Source organism: Sciurus vulgaris (genome assembly GCF_902686455.1).
Source record: "Sciurus vulgaris genome assembly, chromosome: 11".
Taxonomy (NCBI): Eukaryota; Metazoa; Chordata; class Mammalia; order Rodentia; family Sciuridae; genus Sciurus; species Sciurus vulgaris.
In genome coordinates this window covers 27,800,095-27,823,220 of record NC_136472.1, presented here as the reverse complement: position 1 = coordinate 27,823,220, position 23,126 = coordinate 27,800,095, and the positions used below count along the sequence as shown (strand labels likewise).

Sequence of the window (23,126 nt, the reverse complement as noted above, 5' to 3'; positions counted from 1 at the left end):
CACTTGAGTCAGAGCCTCCCTCTGGGCCTGGGGGCTCCCCTGGGAGCGTTGTATTTATAGCTTCCCGATGGATCCTCCTCCCTCAAGGACACAGCAAGTGCGCAGGGCCACCCTCCCCTCTCCCCGATGCTGTGCCATTGGCCTCCCCTCACTAGTCAGTGAGCCTCAGTTGGCCACCTAGTTCAAATTACTGTCCCTGGTTTATTCTATGGCGCATTCAGACAGGGCTTGAGACTGGCTCTGTTACCTCGTAGGAAGTTGCCCAGCGTCCCCCTCCTCCCAAACATTGCTAAGCATAACAGATTCTCTCCCTGCAGGAATGGGGGGTGACCCGCTTGACTTTTGAATATGACTCTGAGCCCTTTGGGAAAGAACGGGATGCAGCCATTATGAAGATGGCCAAGGAAGCTGGGGTGGAGGTGGTGACTGAGAACTCTCACACCCTCTACGACCTGGACAGGTGAGAGATGGCCCCGGGGGTCAGGTTGCCCCTTGTGAGGGTTGGTGATTTGGGCCCCTGCTGAGTGAAACTCAGGGAGAGGTTCAGCAATAGGACCACCAGGGTGTGAGGTACAGCATTTTCTAGAAGCTGGAGTATGGGCCAGCGGTGGGCATGCAGAATAGGTCACAAAGAGCTGTGCCTGATTTAGGTGAAGAGAGGCCCAAGCCATGGAAGCAGTGAGGACCACACTCAGGGTCTTCACAGATCTGCTCCTGGCCTCCTCCTGTCCCACGGTGCCTCGTGCTCCCTCTCCTGTTCCTCAGCGGCCACCCCAGACCCCACCGAGCCCTGTCTCCCATGACCCCTCCCAACAGATCTTTGTTCTTCTCTTTCTTTCTTCTTTTTGCGGTACAGGGGATGAAACTCAGGACCTCGCTTATGCTGGGCAAGTGTTCTACCACTGAGCTACAGAGCCCTTTAAATTTTTTATTTTGAGACATGGTCTCCCTAAGGCTGGCCTTAAACTAGCAGTCCTCCTGCTAGACCTCTGTCTGTAAGCCCAGTTTCTGTACCTAGAACGAGTCCCCTGGGCTCCCCTGGCTCTCTGCTCAAGGGCTCTAGAGAGCCCGGCAGGGAACTGGTAACTGCCGAGGAACCTCCTGCCCTGGTGACAGGCCTCTGTGCCCTCATCCAGGAGGAAACCTCCTCCCCTTCCCTTCCAGAGCTGTCACCCTCCTGTTGCTGCTGCTGCTGCTGCCAAGCCAACAGCCACCACTGCTCCCTGCCCCCTCTCCCCAGCCCAGGGCTGGCTGCCAGCAGGCTGAGTCACACAGCCATGCACGTGAGCTGGGCCCTCAGGAGAAGAGCTCAGTGTGGGGCTCTGCCTCGGCCACGTGCAGAGGCGGGGGGAAGCACTGCAGAGGCAGCAGCCCACCTCCCGTCTCCATTAGTGGAGGGAGAGCGGAGAGGGCAAACAGAGAAATAAACTCGCCCCGCCAGCGGGTCTTGCATAAGCTACTTCTTGGCCAGAAGAGCCCCAGGAATCTGGCTGCAAACCCCGCAGCCGGCATTGTCTCCCTCACCCTCTAATGTTGTTCCTTCTTGGCATGAGTGCAGTTATGTCCCCCGCTCACGGAAGCTGCTTTGCAAACTGCAAAACTCTTGAAACGTCAGTTGTCTCTGTCTGCTCCGGCCCCAGTTCCTGATTTAGGGATCATCGGCCAGCCTCCCCCTGTTCTAGCGCATGGGACTGACAGGAGGATGAGCTTCTAGAAAGGACTTTGTTTGTACCTCCTAGAGAACTTCCTCCAAGGCTCATGCTGGAGGAGGGAAAGAGGTCACAGTCAGAAAGGCCAGGTGCCAGGAAGGCAGTGGGGTCTCTTCCGTGATTAGAGAGGTATGGTCAGTCTCTGTCTTTAGGCGGCTCCGTGTGGACACCAGGGAACCTGGAACTGAGTCCCAGCTTTGGCCCTGCCTTACTCCATTGCCTGAGGCACCTGCTCCAGCTCTCTGGGCTTCAGTTTCCCTCTCGGTAAAATGGAGATGCAGCCTCCCTTGCCTCCTTTCCACTCGGGTGGGACCTGTGAGCAGATGAGGAAAGCCATCCTCAAAGTCTTCAGGGCCTGGGTTCTTTTTTGGGTAGTTGGGACCCAAAACCAAGGACTTTGTGGGTGATGCCCAGTGTGCTTTGGGCTCCCAGGATCATCGAGCTGAACGGGCAGAAGCCGCCGCTCACGTACAAGCGCTTCCAGGCCATCATCAGCCGCATGGAGCTGCCCAAGAAGCCAGTGGGTGCGGTGAGCAGCCAGCAGATGGAGAGCTGCAGGGCCGAGATCCAGGAGGACCACGAGGACACCTACGGCGTGCCCTCCCTGGAGGAGCTGGGTGCGTATGTCCTGCCCAGCCCAGGCTGCTGCTTCCTGTTGTGGGAGGTGGCTCGTCGGGGTGTTTTCTTCTTTGCGGAAGTGATGTATGTTACTATAGAAAGTTCAGCAAATACCAAACAACGAAGGTGGAGTAACAGCCACTCTTCCCCCAGCCCAAGGTAACCACTGTTGATTTCGGAGCACGTTCTTCTTGTCTTTTTGCTGCTCGAGCACATGTGGTCTGTTTCTAGCTCACACCTCCAGCAGTGCAGGTGCAGTCAGTGGGCTTCCCGAGACCAGGATGACTAGTATTATCTCAGTACCGACGCCACCCTTCTTCCCGTGTCCCCCCACCCCGCACCTCCATCTTTTATCTGAACAAAGTTAGCCTTTCGCACCTGAAAACACAGTCACTACCAGCTAATCCACAAGGGCAGGACGTTTGGGATTATTCTCACCTGCCTGGAATGATAAGGGGCTGGAACAGGGAGGAGAAAGAGAAAGGAGAAAATGACAGTGGAAGAGACCAGGACGACCCTGAAATCGCTAAAACTTTGAGGGTCACCTCAGTGCCAGTGCACCAAGAACGAGAACTGCGCTTCGGTTCTCAAGTCACTTCCAGAACCAACGCGTGCCGTGCTGCTTCCGAAATGCCTGACCTCGGGTCCTTTGATCTGCTCCTCTAGGGTTCCCCACTGAAGGTCTCGGCCCAGCTGTCTGGCAAGGCGGAGAGACCGAAGCTCTGGCCCGCCTGGATAAGCACTTGGAACGGAAGGTACGACCCTATTTCTGAGCCACAGAACTGCAGATGCTGCTACCCAACAGCAGGGAATGTGGATCACGTTCATGTCCCTTAGTACCTCTTAGCTCCATTTGGTTGAAAAATAGAAACAAAACAAAATTTAAAAAACAAACCATCCTGATGGCAAAATAACTGCAGCAGCAATGTTAGCAGCTGCCATGTAGAGTCCTTACCTTCACTTCGTGCTGGTCACTGGGCTGAACGTTTCTGGGTTAAGCACCTGCTTGCATTATTTCCTTTAATCTTTCCAACAGCCCTCCTGGGTAGGTATTGGGCTCTCCATCTTATATATTATGAAATCGAGGCTTTGAGAGGCTGTCACTTGCCTGAGGTTCACACAGCTATGAAGTAGTAGAGTGAGCTATTGTTTTATGTGATCATAAAGCTTATGCTGCCTTCCTTTCATGAACAGCTTCCCCTTGATAGGAGGGGATCCAGCCAGTATAGTCCACGAGGTTCAGTATTTTGTGTCATATAGCCCCCATCTATTGTTGGAGCTCCTCCAGGGCTTTGATTTCCATTTGCTCAGACCCAGAGAGCCCACCTCTCAGTTTAGTGAAAATTGGCAGGAAAAAGAAGAGGTGGAGGCTCCAGAAGCGCTCTCGACAGTGTCACACAGCCCTCACCACCCTGTGTCTGGAGGAGCAAGAAGATTCTCCTTACTGAGAACTGTCAGCTCCTAGTTCCTGTCCTGAAGCTGATTTGTAGACTGGGCTTTTAAAGTTACAACTTTTTTCTATCCCTCTTTGGATGGGGACATTTTTCCCCAGCAGCCAGATGATCATAATGGAGGCTGGAACAGGCCCACTGGGGATGAGGGAGCTCCCAGCCAGAAGAATGCTGTGCTGTGGCCTCAGACCCCTGAGCCCGGCAGCCTTGATATTCCCATCTTGGTGTTTCTATCAGTTGAGGCCAAAACTAAGCCCCCCAGACTTGAAATTCGAGACCTGATGTCCTAGGGCTGTGAGGGGACACGTTTTCTGTCTATAGCAAGAGCTTTAAGATTCTTGGGCTTGATTTAAAGATAGAAACCGGGCCCAGGGGCAGAGGATGGAGATAAGTAGGATGGCAGAATAGAATAAGGCTTAAAAAAGTAAAGAGCTAATCTATGTCCTCATGGATTGTGGTTCTTATCACCTTGGAAGTGTTTGTAGAGGACCTACCCCCTCAGATCACCAAGTCAGGGGTTCCTGCTCCCCACATCCCTGGAAAAGCCTATCTCTCATGGACCCTGATGTCATGGACCCATTCAGACTCAGTGGTAGCCAGAGGGTATGCCCTGTTCTATGATCTGGGAGGACAGAAGACCGTGTACCCAGGAGTTGAACCTGTCCAGGAGGTGCACTTTAAATATGTCAGCCTCCCAAATGTGAAGTGACGAGCTAATCACGGAGGATGTTCTAGTTTCTAGAAAGACTGCCAAACAAGACAGGCATGGAGTCTGTCTCCAAAAGCACAGTCTACTGGAATTGATCATTAAACAAGGAATTACAGGTGTCCTGAGGCCTAGAAAAGGAGAGGCTCCAGGAGGGTTGTGAGCACAAAGAACAGAATCATATCAATCGGTTCTTGTTTGCAACTTGGTTTTGAAAACCAGGAATCAACATAATCAGGAGTCAAAGGTATAGCCTTCAGGCACAGCTGGTTCCAGGTGTCCAGAGAATGCTATCAGGAAAGCATTCTCCATCTCCTACCTCTGCTTTCCTACATATTATTTCATTCTCAGGCAGGCTTTCCTTGAGCAGTGGCAAAGAGCCTATTTCCCATTGGTTTAGTAACACCAGAGGAAGGTGTATGTTCTTTTCTAAAAGCTTCAGGAAAAGTCTCAAGGAGTGTTTTTGTTGACCTGGCTTGGGGTATGTGACCTTCCCTGACTTAAATCACTGTGACTGGGGATAGTAAGTCTCACAGCCTACTCCCAGCATTAGAAAGTGGGTGTGGCTTTGCTTTATCCATTAGTCCTAAGATTAGGGAAGACCTAGGAAGATCACATGCTGTTACCAAAAAAGGAAGGCAAAAAAAAAGACAAACTGTCTGGTCTTCACCTCTAGATTAGTAGATGAGGGTAAGCATCTCTCTGTAAAAGTATTCTGATCATAAAATGAAGCAGGGTGATAGAATTAGAATGCCACCACTTTGCGACCCCCGTGATGACACATCATGCACCATAAAGAGAGACAGTTGGGCATTATGTGCTCCCTGCAGACTTCCTAGAGGATCAAACCAAGTTCAGTCCAGTGTCTAGTGTCAGCCACTGGTTTGCAACCTGTACACAGACAGGGATGAGTTGAGCTGCACAGGTGTGTGGTCACCAAAATCCCACCAGGAATCCCATAAGTCCAGTGGCTGGGCTCTTCCACAGAAAAATGAACAGGAGCCAGGCACGGTGGCACATGCCTGTAATCCCAGCAGCTCAGGAGGCTGGGGCAGGAGAATTGTGAGTTCAAAGCCAGCAACTTAGTGAGAGGCCCTAAGCAACTATTTAGAAACCCTGTCTCTAAGTAAGGGTGGGGGTCAGTGGGAATGTGGCTTAGTTGTTAAATGCCCCTGGGTTCAATCCCCAGTACAAAAAAAAAAAGGGGGGGGGGGGTTAGGAAAAGAAAGAAATGACAGGAGGTGTAGATTAATAGAAATTTAAATAACATATGGCAGGAGTTTTTAGTGGCCAAGGCTAAATTATAGCACCAAAGGATGCACATGTGGGTGCAAAAAAGCAGCTCCTTAAAAATGCCAGCAGTAGCTGAAAGGGTGAAGCCATCTCTTCCAAACATGCCTTGCCAAAGTAGAAAGATGTAAGTAAGCATTTAAAAAATGCAGGAACAGCTGGGCATGGTGGCACACCAGTAATCCCTGCAACTCAGGAAATTGAGGCAGGAGACCGAAAGTTCTAGGCCAGCCTCAGGAATTCAGCAAGGCCCTAAGCAACTTAGTGAGACCCTGTCTCAAAATAAAAATAAAAAAGGACTGAGCATGTGACTCAGTAAGGTCCTGGGTTAAATCCCCTATACCAAAAAAAAAAAAGTAGGAAATGATTATCAGAAAAGTTGGGGAGGGGTCACTTGTCGGGAGGGAGAACTGCACTGGAGTGAGCATGTAAACCAACTCCTGGGCGGCTCGCAGAGTCCTGTTCCTTGAACTTGGTGGTGGCTGCCTGGGTGTTTGCCTTAGAATAATTTGTTCAGCCATGAATGCCACACGTTTGTGTGGGTCTCCATGTCTACATTTTATTTAAAAGAAAAGGATTAGAAAAGGGCAGGGTGGGATCAGGGCAGTCAGGGCCTGTTTAGCTGCTGAGGGTGAGACTCGAAGGAGGTGGCAGCCAAGCAGGGAGCGGGGGAGGACAGACTCAGATGAGGTGGTGCCCACAGGCTGGAGAGAGCGTGGTGCCTCCAGAAGAGGGGCCAGAGGCGCAGCTCCAGGTGTGGGTGCGCTTAGGCTGTGCTTAAGAGCAGTGTGACCCTCTGGGCCCCGTGTGGAAGGGGGATTTGTGGGGACTGAAAGCAGATGCAGGGAGGCCAGTCGCTGGCCGTGACAGGTGTGCAGTCTAGTTATGACCTTAACCGCTGATCCCAGCAGAGAACAGAGAGCAGGATGGATGGGAGGTGGGAGGTGTGGCAGTAAATTGACTGGACCTGGTGCAGGGCTGGCCAGAGGCCTTGGCAGCCAGGTGGCCAGAGAGTATTTTCTCAGGGGAGGACGGTGGAGGGATGAGTTTGAAGAAAAGAGCATATTACCTTCAAGGCAGCCGGATGAGGCCATCTGGCTAGAGCTGCAGACACAGCGATTGTCTGCAGAGAAGCTACTGCGAGCCATGGAACTAACGGACCTCGGCCAGACCCCAGGCTGCTGACACATAGGGCTGGGTAGGTAGGCCAAGCCTGTGAAAGCCCAGGAGCAGCCTGCCAGCTGGGAGGCACCCAGGAGAGTGTGCAAGCCCTGAAGCCCAAGGAAGGGCGGAAACGAGACAGGGGAACAGACAGCAGGGCGCTGTGCCGCCAAGAGGTCCAACATTACAAGCACAGAAAATGCCTTCAGGATCAAATGGCGTGGAAATCGCAGGAGACTGGACACCAGTGCGGCAGAGCAGTGGAGACCGAAGCCAGCCTGGTGGACTGGAAAGTGGGGGCAGGTTGGGGGCTGGGGAGGGGTCAGCTATGTAGAGGAGGGGGGCCTAGTGTGGAGAACCACAGAGTACCAGAGGTCCTTTGTGTTTGGTCTGTTTTGCAATAAGAAAAATAAGATCATTTTTCCAGCATTCTTAGAGATTTCTTTAGAGGAGAGGGTGAGCGTGCAAGAGAAGAAGAGGGGAGGGCTGCGGAGCAAGTGGAGGCCTTGGCCCTGGGCCGCATGGGCGGGGAGGGGATGCAGGTGAGCCTGGAAATTCAGTAGCTGGAAGAAGAGGTGACCCCACCTGATGGCTTCCTTTGTTTTATCATAAGACGAGAAGGTTATCTGCCGGAGGGTGGGGGGGAAGTGTGGAACAGTCATCAAGGAGAGAAGGAAATGGAAAGAAGGAAACCGTGTCAGGAGTTGAGAGAGAAAGCAGTTTTTAGCTGTAATAGGAAGAGACTAGAATCTACAGTCAGACGCCTAAGTTCCTTCCAGCCCTGTCTCTGTTTGTGGTTGGGTTGGTTTGTTTTTATTTTGCAGTGCTGGGGTTTGAACCCAGGGCCTTCACATGCTAGGCCACATTTCTTACCTCTCTGTAACCCCAAGTCACAGAGCCCCTTGGAGCTTAGCTTCCTCGTCTTTGAAGGAGGTAATGATAAATGCCACCCAGAGAATTGTTAAGGTCCCGCGAGGAGCACACGCAGCAGTGAGTTGGGAAAATAAAGCACTATCGTCAGGGCTTTCTGTTTTTTTGTGACAGGGTCTAGCTAAGTTTCTGAGACTGGCCTCAAACTTGCAGTCCTCCTGCCTCAGCCTCCTGAGCCAGTGGTTATTGATGAAAAAGACAAGACCAATAATATATGACAAATGACCCCCAAAATGAATGACTCTGTTGGTCCTCAGAAGTGGGTTGAGAGTTCCCTCCTTCCCTGAACGGAACTGTGGTGAGAAGTCCCTAGGTGTCTGTGACGCACAGCAACAGCCCTCGGGGCCCTGGTGACTAGAGCAGGAGCTGAGTTAGTTAGTTCCTTACAGGAGAAACTGGTTTTTTTTTCTTCTGTATAATTTCAGTTTGTTCAGTGCTTTCAGGATTCTTTCATGTCTCCTTTTATTTCATCCCCGGAGATGGGAAATTTTGTTCTTATTTAGTAGATGGGCAGCTAAGGGACTAAATAACTCATTTGAAATTGTACCACAAGTTAAGTGGGAAAGTCGGGGGCAAGCTCATGGGCGCCCTCGGATGGCAGTACAATCTCACAGTCAGCTGCGCAAAGGAGTGGACGGGGCACAGGGTTCAGGTCCTTGTCCCAAGGCTCTCTGTTTGACCTTAGCAAAACTCAACCTGCCAGGGCCTCAGTTTTTAACTTGTGTGACTCTTCCTTTTGTCACCTCCCCTGTCTGCTACAGGCCTGGGTTGCCAACTATGAGAGACCCCGAATGAATGCCAACTCCCTGCTGGCCAGCCCCACGGGCCTCAGCCCCTACCTGCGCTTCGGCTGCCTGTCTTGCCGCCTCTTCTACTACCGACTGTGGGACCTGTATAAAAAGGTGAGGACACAGTGAGGGTGACACAGGCCCAGTCTTCTGGGCCTGCCAATCACCCTGAAAAGGATCCTTCCCCCTCTGGCCCTCAGCGGGGGCTGGGTTGTGATCCTAGAGGTGCTGGGTCCAGGGGAGTCGGGAAGAGTTGATTTTCATGAGGTGGCAGAGCGGAGCACGTGCTGAGTCAGTATCTGAATGAACCCAGATTTTCCAGTAGTGCAGAAGGACAGGTTGAAAAGCAGGCCTCAGGGTGTGACTAGTCTTGGGGCTGCAGCAGTGTCCCTTTCCCTGAAGCTCTCTTCGGTCTTTGTTTTTGGTGGTGCAAGGATCACACTCAGGGCTGGCACATGCCAAGCAGGCACTGTGCCCCTGAGCTACACCCAGCCTTTCTCTGCAGCGTTAACACTGCTTGGATCCGTGGGCTGGCACAGTGGGGCTGGGTGTTGACTCTGTAGGCACACCGCATCACTTCTAGGGGACAGGCCCTCTGTGTGTCCAGGGATTTGGATTTGGTTGCTTTGTAGGAGAGAGCTGAGTGACCAGAGCTAAGGTCTGGGCGAGAGTATATTCACGTGGCACCCTGCCCCTCAGGTCAAGAAGAACAGCACACCTCCCCTCTCCCTGTTTGGGCAACTCCTGTGGCGAGAGTTCTTCTACACGGCAGCCACCAACAACCCCAGGTTTGATCGCATGGAGGGGAACCCCATCTGCATCCAGATCCCCTGGGACCGCAACCCTGAGGCCCTGGCCAAGTGGGCCGAGGGCAAGACAGGCTTCCCCTGGATTGACGCCATCATGACCCAACTGAGGCAGGAGGGCTGGATCCATCATCTGGCCCGGCACGCTGTGGCCTGCTTCCTCACCCGCGGGGACCTCTGGGTCAGCTGGGAGAGCGGGGTCCGGGTGAGTGCCCTCAGCAGAAGCCGGCCTGTACCCTCCCATCGGGCCCAATGAAGGGCAGCCCCTTTCTGGGCTGAGGGATGGGGCGGGATCCCTGGGACCAGGAGATCCCCTCCAAATCCTCTGTGGCCTGCCCTCAGCAGAAAGGCTTTGGCTCCTCGGGACACCGTGGTGACTTGGGAAGGACGATGGCAGTAGGTGCCCAAGGAGGCTGATGGTCCCCCACCCCTCTAGGTGTTTGACGAGCTGCTCCTGGATGCAGACTTCAGCGTGAACGCGGGCAGCTGGATGTGGCTCTCCTGCAGTGCTTTCTTCCAACAGTTCTTCCACTGCTATTGCCCTGTGGGCTTCGGCCGCCGCACGGACCCCAGTGGGGACTACATCAGGTGAGGCTGCAAGCCAGCTGTCTGGCCTCTGGCCATCATGGCCGCCTCCTAGGATGGGATGCCCCTGGCCCTTAGGAGGAGGCCCAGCCATGCTAATGGGTCATCCACTGTATGTTTCAGGCGGTACTTACCCAAATTGAAAGGCTTCCCTTCTCGATACATCTATGAGCCCTGGAACGCCCCAGAGTCAATTCAGAAGGCAGCCAAGTGCATCATTGGCGTGGACTACCCACGGCCCATTGTCAACCACGCGGAGACCAGCCGGCTCAACATCGAGCGAATGAAGCAGATCTACCAGCAACTCTCACGCTACCGGGGACTCTGTAAGGAGCCACTGACTGTCCTCCCGCCCCTGCCATCTCCTAGCCGAGGGAAGGATGGCACCTGCAGGCCCAGAGACCTAGATAGATGGGGACTTCCAGAGGCTTGCCAGGGAATCCAGCGCTGTCTTTTAAGGCTATGACGTTGGCTTGACTTCCTGGGACACAGGACACTGCAGCCTGGGCTGGGTGGGACCTCCCTGGATAGTAGATGGAGTTGGAACCCTCAGTGACAAGGGCCCACACTCCCGACCCCTCGTTCCTCTTGCCTGAACTTCTGTACTCCACAGGGCTGCATTCTGATTACGTCCCTGCCTTTCCCCTAGGTCTGCTGGCATCTGTCCCTTCCTGTGTGGAAGACCTCAGCCACCCTGTGGCAGAGCCTGGCCCGAGCCAGGCTGCCAGCACCTCCAGCACAGGTGAGTAGCAGAGCTGGCTGTGGCCTCCTGTCACCTGTGCCACCACTTCAGTCTTCAGGGCTGAAGCCAAAATTTGTCCTTGCCTAGGGGAGCTCATATTCCACCTGGGCAGACAGGTAGTAAGGGAACCAAGTAAAATCATAAGAAGTGCTTTTTGGGGGAGGGATAACTAGGGTTGAACTTAGGGGCACTCAAATCACTGAGCCACATCCCCAGCCCTATTTTGTATTTTATTTAGAGACAGGGTCTCACTGAGTTGCTTAGTGCCTAACTGTTGCTGAGGCTGGTTTTGAACTCGAGATCCTCTTGCCTCCTTGCCTCCGCCTCCCGAGCCATCGGGATTATAGGTGTGCACCTGCAGAAAATCGTAACCAGTGCTTTTGAGGAAAATCCAATTGAGTGGCTCAATAGAGAGGACTGGGGAGCTAAGGGTTCCTTGGGCCACTTTAGCTGAGAGAGTCAGGGAACACATTTCTGAGGGTGGCTGATGACCATGTGATGAGCAGAAGTCGGCTTTTCTAAGAACTGGGAAGAACATTCTAGGCAAAGGTAAAAGCCAGAAACAGGAATCAGCAGAGCCCATTGAAGGGACAAAGGAAGGGCAGAGGCAGCATGTCGTGCGTGAGGAGCTAGGATGAGCTAGAGACAAAGTATAGCAGGGTGAGGAGGGTCCATGTCACTCTGAAGGGCTCAGCAGGGTGGGGCATGGTCCCACTTTTGAAGGTACTTTTTGGAGGGCAGAGGGAGCTGGGGATTGAACCCAGGCTTGTGCATGCTGGTCAAGTGCTCTGCCACTGAGCTACACCCCCCAGCCCCCACCAAAGTTTTAAAAGCTCTGCTGGCTGCCATCTGGGAGTGGACAGTGTGGGACAGGCATGAGCACATCAAAGCAAGGAAGTGGGTGTGACCAGTGTGCAGCGGGAGGTGTCAGTGATGGCGGGAGATTGTGTGCTGCCTTCTGAGCCTCTGGCCGTGGACTGAGGATAGCGATATGCTGCTGACAAGAACTCTAAGGCTTCGTCCAGTCGCCCAGCCCGTCTGGCACCATGGGTTGGGGTCCTGCTCGCCAGTGCTGCTGGAGGCTCAGGGTGATGGGGGAGTGCCTCACCTTCAGAGCAAGGACATCAGACAGGCCAAATCCCCTTTAGCCTGGAACCCGTGGGATTTGGGGGCTGGAAGCTGGAGCTCCTCCAGCAGTCCTGGCCGTGTTCTCAGACATCTCCAGCAAGGTCACTGCTGAAAGGAAAGTCTGAGGGGCAGTTTGTGGCCAAAGAGCTGCTGCTACAAGGTGGGGTCGTCTTGGCTATAGGTAGTCTCTGTGACCCTTTAACATGCTTCCCTACAGGCCCCAGGCCACTACCCAGTGGCCCAGCATCCCCCAAACGCAAGCTGGAAGCAGCTGAGGAGCCGCCTGGTGAAGAACTCAGCAAACGGGCAAGGGTGGCAGAGTTGCCCACCCCAGAGCTGCCAAGCAAGGACGCCTGAAAGTGAGTGACAGCAGCCTAGAGTCACCCTTGGGAGAGAGGTGGGCCTTGGCTTGGAAAAGCACTGCCTGCTGGCTGAAGGTTAACAGTGAGCCAGGTGAAGTGCAGTGTGGTAGGGGACTACGGCGTTTTTAAGATTTCAGCTTAAAATTCTACCATTCTGACTTTCAGACCTTCTAAAATTGAAAAAGAAATTTAAAAGTTGAAGCCCTTTGCTTTGTTTGCCAGCTAAGGAGAAGGAAATGTTGGTTGGTGGTTTGGTTTGGTTTGGGTTGGGGGTCTTTTTGATGTTACCTGTTAAAAATGAGTCAAGTCCAACAAAAAGAAATCAGACCCAGATATGACGCTGTGGAGTGGCCCTGGGGTTTGGGGGAGGTTCCCAGCCCCCACTGTCCCAGCAGGCTGTTCTGAAGGCAGGCCAGTGGAGGGCAGCACCGACCTCCAGAAGACAGCGAGAGGGCTGTGCCCAGCCCCTCCTGAGGACCAGGGCCCCCACCTCTCCAGTCACAGCCACCCCTTCCTTCTCACCTTTCTCCCTGTGACTTCACCTCTGCACTTGTCTGTCAACACTCATCTTTTCTGGAAGCTTCTCGAATGTCATTAAAACAAAAAAACAAAACAACAACAACAAAGAAAACCTGTCCCTTCCTTCCCAAAGCAGGAAGAACCTTTTGTGCCTTTCTCAGGGAAATAGAAATTACTGTCCTCTGAGTCATCATGTCAGGCTGAATAGATTGGAGGGAAATTTCCTCAATGGGGCTCTTAGGTTTGTTTTTCCAGATCCCTCTCACCTCAGGGACATGCTGGGGCATCTAGTATGAATGTCTAGGTCTGTGTGCTCAGTGAGACAGCAGCATCTGATGCTCGTACCGTCTACCTTTCCTGGGCTCTTTGATGTAGACGCTGCTCATGGGCAGACTGTGCTGTCTTATTCCTGGGACAGTATACCACCAACCATAAATACCACTTTCTCAGTTCTCTTAGTTCTGTGATAAGAAGCAGAATCCTATCCATATTATAAGTCTGGAATTTTCCAGGCCCATGCTTTGATTTTCAGGCAAGATCAAAGAACAGAGAGGTTAAAATCTGGGTCAAGTCTGTTCAGTAAACTGGTGGCATCCAAGTCAGCATGGCATTGTTGCCAGCAGATGTGTGAGGAAGGAGAGGCATAAAAACGTGATGTGGTATCCATCCACAGCAAGTCAGCAGTCTGCTTAGAAAAGGAAGATAAATAAGCCAGGTGTGGGGCAATGCCTGTCATCCCAGCTACTGCCAAGACTGAGGAGCAGCATGGTGAGTTCGAGCCCAGCCTGGGCAACTTAGTGAGACCCTGTCTCAAAACAGGAAATAAGGGCTGGGAGGGTAGCTCACTGTGAGAGTGCTCCTGGCATGTGTGTCAGGTGGGAGTGAGTGGGATGCTGAGACCCATAAAGAATTCCTAACCCCAAATTCCAAAATCCAGAATGCTCTGATAACTAAAAGGTTGGTATTTTTTGTTGTTGTTGTTGTTGTTTTGTTTTGTTTTTAAATCCCAAACTGTTTGAGCACCAACATAATGGTCAAGAGTTTTGAATTTGGGAGATTTTGGATTTCAGATTTTCAGATTAGGAATGCTCAGCCAACAAAATCTATGCAAATATTCCCAAATCCAAAAAAACCCTGAAATCCAAAATATTTCTGATCCCAAGCGTTTTAGTGAGGGATGTTCGACCTATAATACAAAACCCAGTCGAGTGGCTAAAACAGCCAGGTAGCCAGGTGCAGTGGGGTCCGCCTGTCATTCCCGCAATTTGAGAGGCCGAGAGGGGGATCAGGAGTGCAAAGCCAGCCTCAGCAACTTGGGGAGACCCTGGCTCAAAATACAAAGAGCTGGGGGTATGGCTCAGTGGTTAAGCGCCCCGGTTCAATCCCTGGCACTAAAACAACGACAGCTGGGGGTGTATTCTTCTCACTTAACGGAAGGTCTGGAGATCAGACTTGCTGGCTTGGGTTTGGTGGCACTGCAGTGGCAGTCAGCTCTTCTGAGATTTGCTTGACCATTGCTCGGTTATCCCAAGACGGCTGCTCCAGCAGCAGCCATTGGTCCCTCTTCAAGGTAGGAGACGGAAGGGCCGCAGGTACAGTTGTGCTCATCAGTTAACAGGTTTCACACATTCCCAACTCCTGAGACATGTCCCAGGCCGTGGGGGTGCAGAGAGAACCTGGCCTTCCCTCGGGTGTGTATTAGTGGGAGAAGACGGAAGGTAAAGAAATAAGGAGATGTTTAGGTGTCAACGGCCCATAAGGGCTATGAAGAAAAATCAAAGTTGCATGAGAAGAGAGAGTAAAGGTTGGGACACAAGAAAGATTGCAGTTTTGTAAGTAAAGGTTGTTGGTCCAGGGACTGTACTTTGAGAATCATTGACTGAGACCAATCATGTTCCATTGTCTGGACCAGACCTGTGACCCCAGGTGAGCTAGGAGCTAGGAAGTGTGGACTCTGGAAGACACTCAGTGTCTACATCATGTACAGAATGCTCTCCCAGGGCCGGGCTCATAAGCCCTCAGCAAATGATAGTTCTTGTTATGAGACGTATTATTAGGCTAGTGTCTTAGAGGAACTTAAGGTCATAGTTGGGTCTAATCCTAAAGGGTCATAGGACTGGCAGTCCCTTGGAGGACTCTAGGAGTGAAGAAGCCCATGGAGCGGGGATGATTGAACTGGCATGTTGGGGACACTAAGCACTAGACTGGACCCTGCAGAGGAGCAGGTGGGGAGAAAAAGCCAGTTGAGAGGCAAGCACTGATGCCCAGTGATGATATAGCAGGGTGCAGAGCAGGCCCCTGCCTCTTGCTCTGGAGTCCAGGGGACTGTGTCAGCCTCCTGGGGTTTCAGGGACTGCTTCTTGAGGCTTACTGTGCTCTTACTTGGTGACTCCTTGGACAGTTAGGCCAAGTGAGGCTGTGGAAGGTGGGAGTTGGGGCCCAGAGGTCAGAGATGTCAACAGAACAGACCCCCTCCAGGATGCATTGCCGAGGGTCACCATGTTCTTTGGAAACCCTGAGAGAAGAATGCGCTGTGTCACCTGTATACTGGCAGGGCTATGGGCCTACACATTCTCACCTGTGAAGTGGCTGTGATAGCCTCTTGTCAGCTGCCCTGCCCGTTGCAGGTACCTGGTGGGGAAGAAAATGAGCAGCCACACATGCGAAGTCTTCGTGCAAGCCAAGTGTACCGTGCAGAGGAGAGCACGGCATCACCTGCACGCGTTTCCCAGAGTAGCTTTGATCATGTTGTGGTTACTCGGTCAGAGCGAGCCCCCTGTGCTGAGGAGCCACAGAATGCAGACTCTAGGGCTCAAGCCCATGCAGTATCGTGTTGAGAGGGTCGTCTGGCCCCTCCTCCTGCTCCCTATGCCAGTTTTGGCTGTGTGACTTGGGGGACACATAGCCTCTCTGAGATGCTTCAGGCATAAGGTGTCAGTAACCATTCTTTACCAAGCTGAGGGCTTCATCCTGTGTCTTTCAAGGTCTTGTCATTCTGGGCGCTGTTGCTTTGTGACTCTGGTGTGACAGTGCGCAGGATGGACTCTCAGGTTGAACTGGTACTATAGGAACACAGGTCTGATATCGGGAGAGCCCGTGCCCACTCCAGTCCTCACGGCCGAACACTGCGCCGTTTCCCCGTGTTCACTGAGCTGAACAGCACGCCCGCCTCTGGACAGTGCTCATTTCCGCTGGCATCCCAGAGCTGCTGGCCGTCCAGGAGCCCCTCAGGTCCAGTCGTGCATGGGTTCCTCTCACTGGTCCAGCTGTCTGACCACGGGAGAACATTCCGCGTGTCCATCGCCCTTCTGCTGGGAGTTGTGCCCCCTGCGTACAATGATCATGGCCACGAAGCCCTCCGTCCCTCCCTGTCGCGCGCCTGTAAGCCCTGGGGCTTCATTGAGTAACACCTGACTGCTGGCATCTCCTGGCTGTCGTTTTGACACCTGTTTAGTTGTGTCCTCCCTCCTCGCATGTGACAGGCACTGGCAGTCTAAAAAGTGGGCATGGAGGCAGCCTGGTGTTCCAAAAGTGTTGAGGCGCTGCCTCAAGCCAGTGGCCACTTGCCAGTCCTGCCACTCCTGGCTGTGTGACTTCACATTGTCTCACTTTACAGTTCCTGAAAATGAGCAGTCCCTCAGTGTCCCTAGCACTTTCCCCAGCACTTAGGAAGTCGTCACTGGCTGACTGTCCCTTCCCTGCTTAATATGATTTGCATGGTGCTAGAAGGGACGGGTGTGGCTGACGGGTGGGGACTAACTGAGAGTGTCCAGCCAGCTCATCTCTCACCACCCCAGTCCTGACTTGGGGGCTGGTGACCACCCCTCTGCCTGTCTTCCTCTCGGGCATGTGGTGTGGAGGGGAACACGGAAGCTTGGTTACAGGTCGCAGACCAAGCCTCCCAGGGCCCTGCGGCTGTTGATACCAGGAGGCCTCTGTGGTTGCCCCTGCGCCCTCTCTCTGCAGATGTGAGCCCTAGCCTAAGAACAAGAGCACAGCCCTGCTGAGCGACAGCTAGAGGCCCAGTCGAACAGAACTTTGCCTCACTCAGTAGACAGGGACAAGCTGGTCCTTCTAAACCTGGTGTCCTATGGTGATGGCTGTAAACCCATTGTAGAGGGTCTGGGTGACTGGGCTTATCTGAGGCCAGCCTACTGCCACCTGCCTTCATGAACCCGCCCCAAACAAAGTGGCCTAGATTATTGCATCTCATCCCCCTCCCCTAAGGTGAAACTGGCTCCTAAACCCTTTGTGAGTCCCCTGCCTCTAGAGATTCTGATGGAGGACAGAGCCTCTCCCCAGAAAACTACACGGGTTCATGCACACTGAAAAGTGTGTACATGATACATATGCGTGCAGGGATAGTATTCAGCCATAAAAAAAGAATGAAATTCTGCCGAGCATGGTGGTGCATGCCCGTAATCCCTACTACTCTGCAGGCTGAGGCAGGAGAATCGCACATTCGAGGCCAACCCCAGCAACTCAGCAAGACCCTGTCTCAAAACAAAAATCAAAAAAGGGGCTGCAGATGTGGCTCAGTGGTTCAGCACTTCCAGCTTCAATTCCCAGTACTAAAAAAGAAAAAAGGAAAAAGAAGGAATCCTGTCATTTGTGACAAGGATGGAACTGAGATCTTTATGTTAAGTGACACCAGCAGGTCCAGAAAGACAGGTACACATGATCTCATAGGTGGATTCTTTTTCTTTAAGTTGATCTCATGGAAACAGAGTAGCCTCTGGTCACTAGCGGGGAAGTGCCAGGAGGCGGGAGCTGGGTCACAGGGCGAGGTCGGACGCCAGTGTGCAGTGGCACAGCAGGTGATGACGGCGCCAGTTACGTGCTTACTGTGTATTCCAGAAAGCTAGGAGAAAGGAGTTTGAATGTTTTTGCCATAAAGAAATGATACGTGGTTGAGGAGATGGCTGAGTTTAGCCTGGTTTAAGTAATGCACCGTGTGTACGTGGATCAAAACATCACATGGTACCTTAAAAATTTATTTAAAAAATGTGCCCATAACTCCAGAGTCCTCACACTGCCCCGTAAGCCCATCCTTAGACTCCTGAGGGGTCCAGGACCCTGGTGTACAGCCCTCCTGTGGAATCTCCAAGCCCTCACCTTCCCCAGCCCTGAAGGTGGAGAAAAACAAACTAACGACAGTGGGTGTGTTGGGCGCGCAGGACCCAGTGTGGCATGTTCTCAAGCCTGAGCTGTTCTGGTTCAGAAGAATGCTCATCTCTGTAGCTTCAGAGCAGGGCCTGGTGTCTGGACTATATACTCCAACCAGCCTGTTTCAATAAATATACCCACACCTTAGTAACAGGTTTACTAATTGGAAATGGGAAAGTATGGTTATCACCGTGCAAGCTTAAAAGGAAAAAGTGTTGCCAGTAAAACGCATTTTAAAGAATGAGGCCTAGTACTGACCTGCTATGCTTCTGCCCTTCATTTGTTGACTTCTAGATAAATTACCACCATCCAGATCAAATCTGCTTCAGGTTTAGCCTGTGGCCCTAAAAGGACTCCATATGCTGGAAGGCTGATTTTGGATTTGTGTCTCCAACTTCTGACTTTTAGGAGCAGTTTTCCTTTTCTAATAACATTCTAAACTTCAGTTATGTTGTTTGGATGTTAATTGTATGCCACCATGTTGATTTTCTTGTTTAATTTTTCTCTAAAAGTCTTAATGAGATACAATAACATAGAAATTACTACTGATAAAACTTATAGGTTTTGGAATCAGAATAAGCTGCAGTTTCTCTGTCTTGGCTCTGTTATGTATGAATGCTCTTTTCTTAGGCAAGCTACCTAAACCCTCTGGTTTCAGTTTTCTCCTCTATAAAAATAAAGGTAACATCTTTAGAGTTAATTAGATCACACGTTGCGTTAGTCTGGAAGGACTGCCCGTAGCTAAGCCCCCCAGGCCCAGAGGCTCCGACAGCAGACGCAACGTGTCCTCTCGCAGTTCAGGAGACTGGAAGTTCAAGATGGTGGTGTCTCTCTCTGGCTTGTAGATGAACTTCTGCCTGTGATTTCACATGGTTTTCCCTCTGTACTGTCCAGGTCTACATTTCCTCTTCCTGGAAAGACACCAGGCATAATAAAATTATGGGTCACCCCAGTCTCCTCATTTTTACTCAATTGGCTCTTGAAGACTCCATCTCTATTGGGCATGGTACACACGCCTGTTAATCCCAGCAATTTCAGAGACTGAGGCAGGAGGATCACAAGTCAGTGAGACTCTCAGCTATTTAGCGAGACCCTGTCCCAAAATAAAAAACAAAAAGTGCTGAAGATGTAAGTGTAATGGTTGAACACCCCTGGGTTTGATTCCCCAGTACCAAAAAAATAAAATAAAAATGAGAAGACTGTCTCCAAATAAAGTCATATTCTGAGGTGTGGGGGGGTTAGAACTTCAGCATATGAATGGGGGGTGCACAAGTATTTAGTGCCTGCCTGCGGGAGGCTGGGCAGGCCTGCTGGGTGTCGCCACCTCCAGCACTCCAGGAATGCTATTTGTCTCTGTAGATTCTCAGGTACATTAAACCTTTTTAAACAGGCAAGCTGACATTATGCTGGGCTTACCCTGTTCTCTGTTACCAGGGATGACGCCCTTTCTTCCATCTGCCCCAGATTTGGAATGTTATAAATCTTTAAAATGAGTCATCATGTGTCTCCTGTTCCTTCCTGCCCCCTGTTCCCTGCCACCTTCCAGCCCTATGCCAGGGTTCCTTCGTCTGTATGTGGAAAATTTTTCACCTGCTGATTCTAAATCCATCCCTTGCCTTACTCTTCAGAATTGCTGCTCCCAGCTGGGCCCAGTGGCACATCTGCAATCCCAGCAACTTGAGAGACAGGAGGATCACAAGTTCAAGGCCAGCCTGCACCACTTAGAGAGATCCATTTCAAATTTAAAAAAAAAGAAAAATGACCGGGGATATAGGTCAGGGGTAAATCACCTTGAGTTCAATCACCAGTATTGACCCCCAATATATATGTTTATATAAACATACATATACTTTCCCCTTTACTGGTTCCAGTGGCTTCTTATCGAGCCACTCTTTTCTGATTCTCCATCTCTGGTACCAGCTGCTGTGCCCTCGTCATAGCGGAGCTAGTTCACCTGAGGCTTCCAAGGAGCTGCATGGCCCTGTCCTCCACTGCCCTCAGCCCTGATGGACAGTCTTCAGGCAAGAGTGTCCTATACTTGCACTTCACAGGGGCAGTATCTAGTCACACACACACACACACACACACACACATACCCGTCGCTTCTCAGCAACAACCCGTCCCCAGATCCTGTGGCCCGTGCGGCTCCCTCTTCGGGCTCCTCCCAGGCGTTGTCCCCAGAGCCACTGCGTCCTGGGCGACGGAGCAGCCTCCTGACTGACTGCCCTCTCACATTTGTTTTTCTCTTCCAGCTGCTGAGCCACTGCTCCCTGAGCAAAGCCCAGGTGCCCGAGCAGCCACCACGGCCGCAGAGTGCAACCTACAGAGAAGCCGATCGCCTCGGAGACAGAGCGAACGTGTGTGTGCGTGTGTGCCGGGGAGGGAGAGGTGTGCTGTTTGCGTGTGCATGCGTCTGTTTACACTCGTGGTCCTGAATGCTGCCTGGGCTGCAGGAGCATCCGAGCTCCCCTCACCACGAGTGCAGCTTCCTGCTCTCCAGATGTGGGGCTCGAGGTCTCCAGCAGCGGCCCCCAGCCGAGATCTGTCCCTGCGTGCCCCTGCCTTGTCCGAATAGAGCACAGTGGTAGGACCCCAGCTGGAACTTTGGCCACTGCCTCCCCACTCCTCCCTCCCTCCTCACAGCAGACAGAGGAGCAGGAGGCCTCATTTTTGGCACTTGTTCACAACATGGGATTCTCGAGGCAGCCAGAGTCCTGCTGAGTTCTTGACTCTTTGAGGCTGGAGGCTGGGCAGGCTGCGGCGGATGGGTGCTGTGCAGACTGAGCCACCTGCCTTCTTATTTTAAAATTCCCTGGGCATCTGGAACTGAGCACGAGGCCATAGGCAGATCTGAAAAGTCCCCACCATCGTATAGGACGCCTGAGTGCCTGACTGGGACAGCTTGTGTCTGGCGCTGGGGAGGGTAGCGTATGGCAGCACATCAGCCTTCTCAGGACTGAGAACCCAAGGCCACGGTTAGAGTCCCGTTTCTCACTGTTCCTTCCCCAGAAGATGAGAGTCAACCTCAGCCTCTACCCAAGAGCTGTGCAGGGACCAGGGTCAGAATCAGTCCCTCCAGGAGGAGGAGACCAGGTCCAGATGGCTTAAGGTCCTCGGGCTCCTCTGGCCACACTCCAAGGCACTATGGTGCTCCAGGGAGGACAGCTGGTGCCAGCCAGGGAAGTTGGCTGCTCTTGGTTTCTAGACTTCCAGGGCCAGCTCTGAACTGCTCAGCTATTCCAGTAGCTGGACTCCAAAGACAAGGGACTGAGGGGTGGGCACTGCCAGGGCAGTCGGCAGAAGTATACACGGAGCTCACACTCAGCATACCATCCAGAAGCAGCAGGTGGGAGGTTTGGATCAGAGACGCCATGCCTGGCATTCCAGGAGCAGCCGGCCTCCCACCTCTGCCTCCCACTGCCCAAGGCCTGTGTTGAGGACTGTGTGGTCAACTAGAGCAAGTCTTCCTTCCACCCTGTGGCCTGCACTTGAGCCACAAATTGTTTGTGCGTGTGCACGTGCATGTGCGTGTGCGTGTGTGTGCACAAAGCTGAAAGGCTAGTTCCTGTTAGGATTTTTGTTTTCACATGTTACATTAAGCTGGCCTCTAGGCCTTTACCTCCCCTGGAACCTTTCCTAGCCTCAAAGTTGTTAACTCTCTTGGCCCTGGCCCTGACTGTCCTCTGTCCCTGGAGCTAGCCTCCTGTCTCCTGGAGCTGTCCCAGCACACTGACAGGCTTCTTCCCCGAGATGTCCTCAGGTTTTCTCAGCAGAGAGATGCCTTTAGAGTCCAGCTGTTGTATGTTTGTCACCCTCCACTAACATGTCCCATAATCACATGGGGGAAGCAGCGCAGGTGGTGGTGCTTCAAAGCACTGGGTTGAGGGCTTCCCTGTTCCCTCGACCCCGCCAGGAGGAAGGAGAATGGGGGTCTGCTGCTGGCGAGGAGCGGGCCTGGGAGAGCTGGTCTGAGAAACGGGAGGTCCAGCACTGAGGGGTCACTCAGCATTTATTTAGCAGGCATTTCACCCATCGGGACGGCTCTCTTCCTGCCTATTTGCTGATGGCTCTTCCTTAAGGCACAAATTGTCAAGACCGAGTCCCCTACTTCACCATTCCTGGCATGCTGGCCCATTGCAGGACAGCCTTTCAGTGGCCTGGAGCTCCGTGGTGGCTTCGCATCTCCCTTCTCCTAACCCAGGTGGCCAGGAGGGCTGCCACAGACCATCCTAAAGCCCTAAATCCTAACCCGAGGGCCGGGCGGGGAGGAGATGGTCGCAGGAAGAGTGCACTTCACGGAGCTTTCCTGTTGCTGGAGAGAGTGTCGCTCCCGCAGTTGGTGAATATTCACTTGTTTTATAAACGTCTAACCTGAGTAAAGTTGTGCTGTTGTCGCTCTTGTGGGAGGTCTGGGGAGAGGGGGTTGGTATGTCTGAGTCCGAGCGATGCTTCAGCCAGGCCGTCATGGTTCTGCTGGAGCCAGGAACCTCTTACTCCTCAGAGGGAGGAGGCTCCCAGGGGAGGCCCCACCGGAGCTTTCCCGGGGCAGCTCGAGAGCTCGGCTGGAGCTGCGCAGAGCACTCTGGGCTTGGAGTGAGGGTCCTGAGTGCTACCCTGCAGTGACCCCCTTAGACTGTCCCCAGCCTGGGGTCAGGCTGTGGCCAGCCTCCAGTCCGTCCTTCACCTCAGTGCAGTGGCATAAGCTGCAACTATGAAGTGAGGAGGGCATGCTCAGATGGCATGGTGGAGGTGGGCCACAGCCTAGCCGGGGGCTGGGTGCTGCCTTTTTCTCATGCCATCTGGCCAGAGAGCACTATGGGCATGGCAGAGTGCCTGCTGGGGAAGGGGCCCGTGCACAGCCAAAGGAAATCATACTCTGCACAGAAGGGAAAGGGAGGAACTTGACTCTCAAGCTCACCCCATTCCTGGCTCTGCTGAGGCTCCTGCTGGCTTTCCTACCAGGACCCAGGCTGGCCTCCCCTCCCTTCTTCCAACTTCCTGTGTGGCTGTGGCTGTGGCTGTGGCTTGGTCCTGGGAGCTAAGATACCTTTGTTCTTGAATAAAAGGCTCTGGAAGAGGGCAGTTCCTCCTCTCACACACATCTGACCTCAGATTGTTCCCAAGCTGACACAAGCACACAGTCCTGCTAGCCACAGTGATTCCCT

The 23,126-nt window shown here is 52.7% G+C and overlaps 1 protein-coding gene across 1 annotated transcript in view; it reads left to right on the top strand.

Moving 5' to 3' along the window:
* CRY2 (cryptochrome circadian regulator 2) overlaps nt 1–22,344 on the top strand; it is a 32,454-nt gene extending 10,110 nt beyond the window's left edge. Inside the window, exons 3-12 of the mRNA XM_079103031.1 lie at nt 318–460; nt 2,142–2,326; nt 2,994–3,082; nt 8,627–8,767; nt 9,353–9,664; nt 9,896–10,047; nt 10,168–10,370; nt 10,694–10,786; nt 12,132–12,273; nt 20,214–22,344. Of these exons, the coding sequence (XP_078959157.1) occupies nt 318–460; nt 2,142–2,326; nt 2,994–3,082; nt 8,627–8,767; nt 9,353–9,664; nt 9,896–10,047; nt 10,168–10,370; nt 10,694–10,786; nt 12,132–12,271 (1,458 nt within the window). The 3' untranslated portion in view covers nt 12,272–12,273; nt 20,214–22,344. The remainder of the gene's footprint in view (nt 1–317; nt 461–2,141; nt 2,327–2,993; nt 3,083–8,626; nt 8,768–9,352; nt 9,665–9,895; nt 10,048–10,167; nt 10,371–10,693; nt 10,787–12,131; nt 12,274–20,213) is intronic.
* Nucleotides 22,345–23,126: the final 782 nt, after the last annotated feature.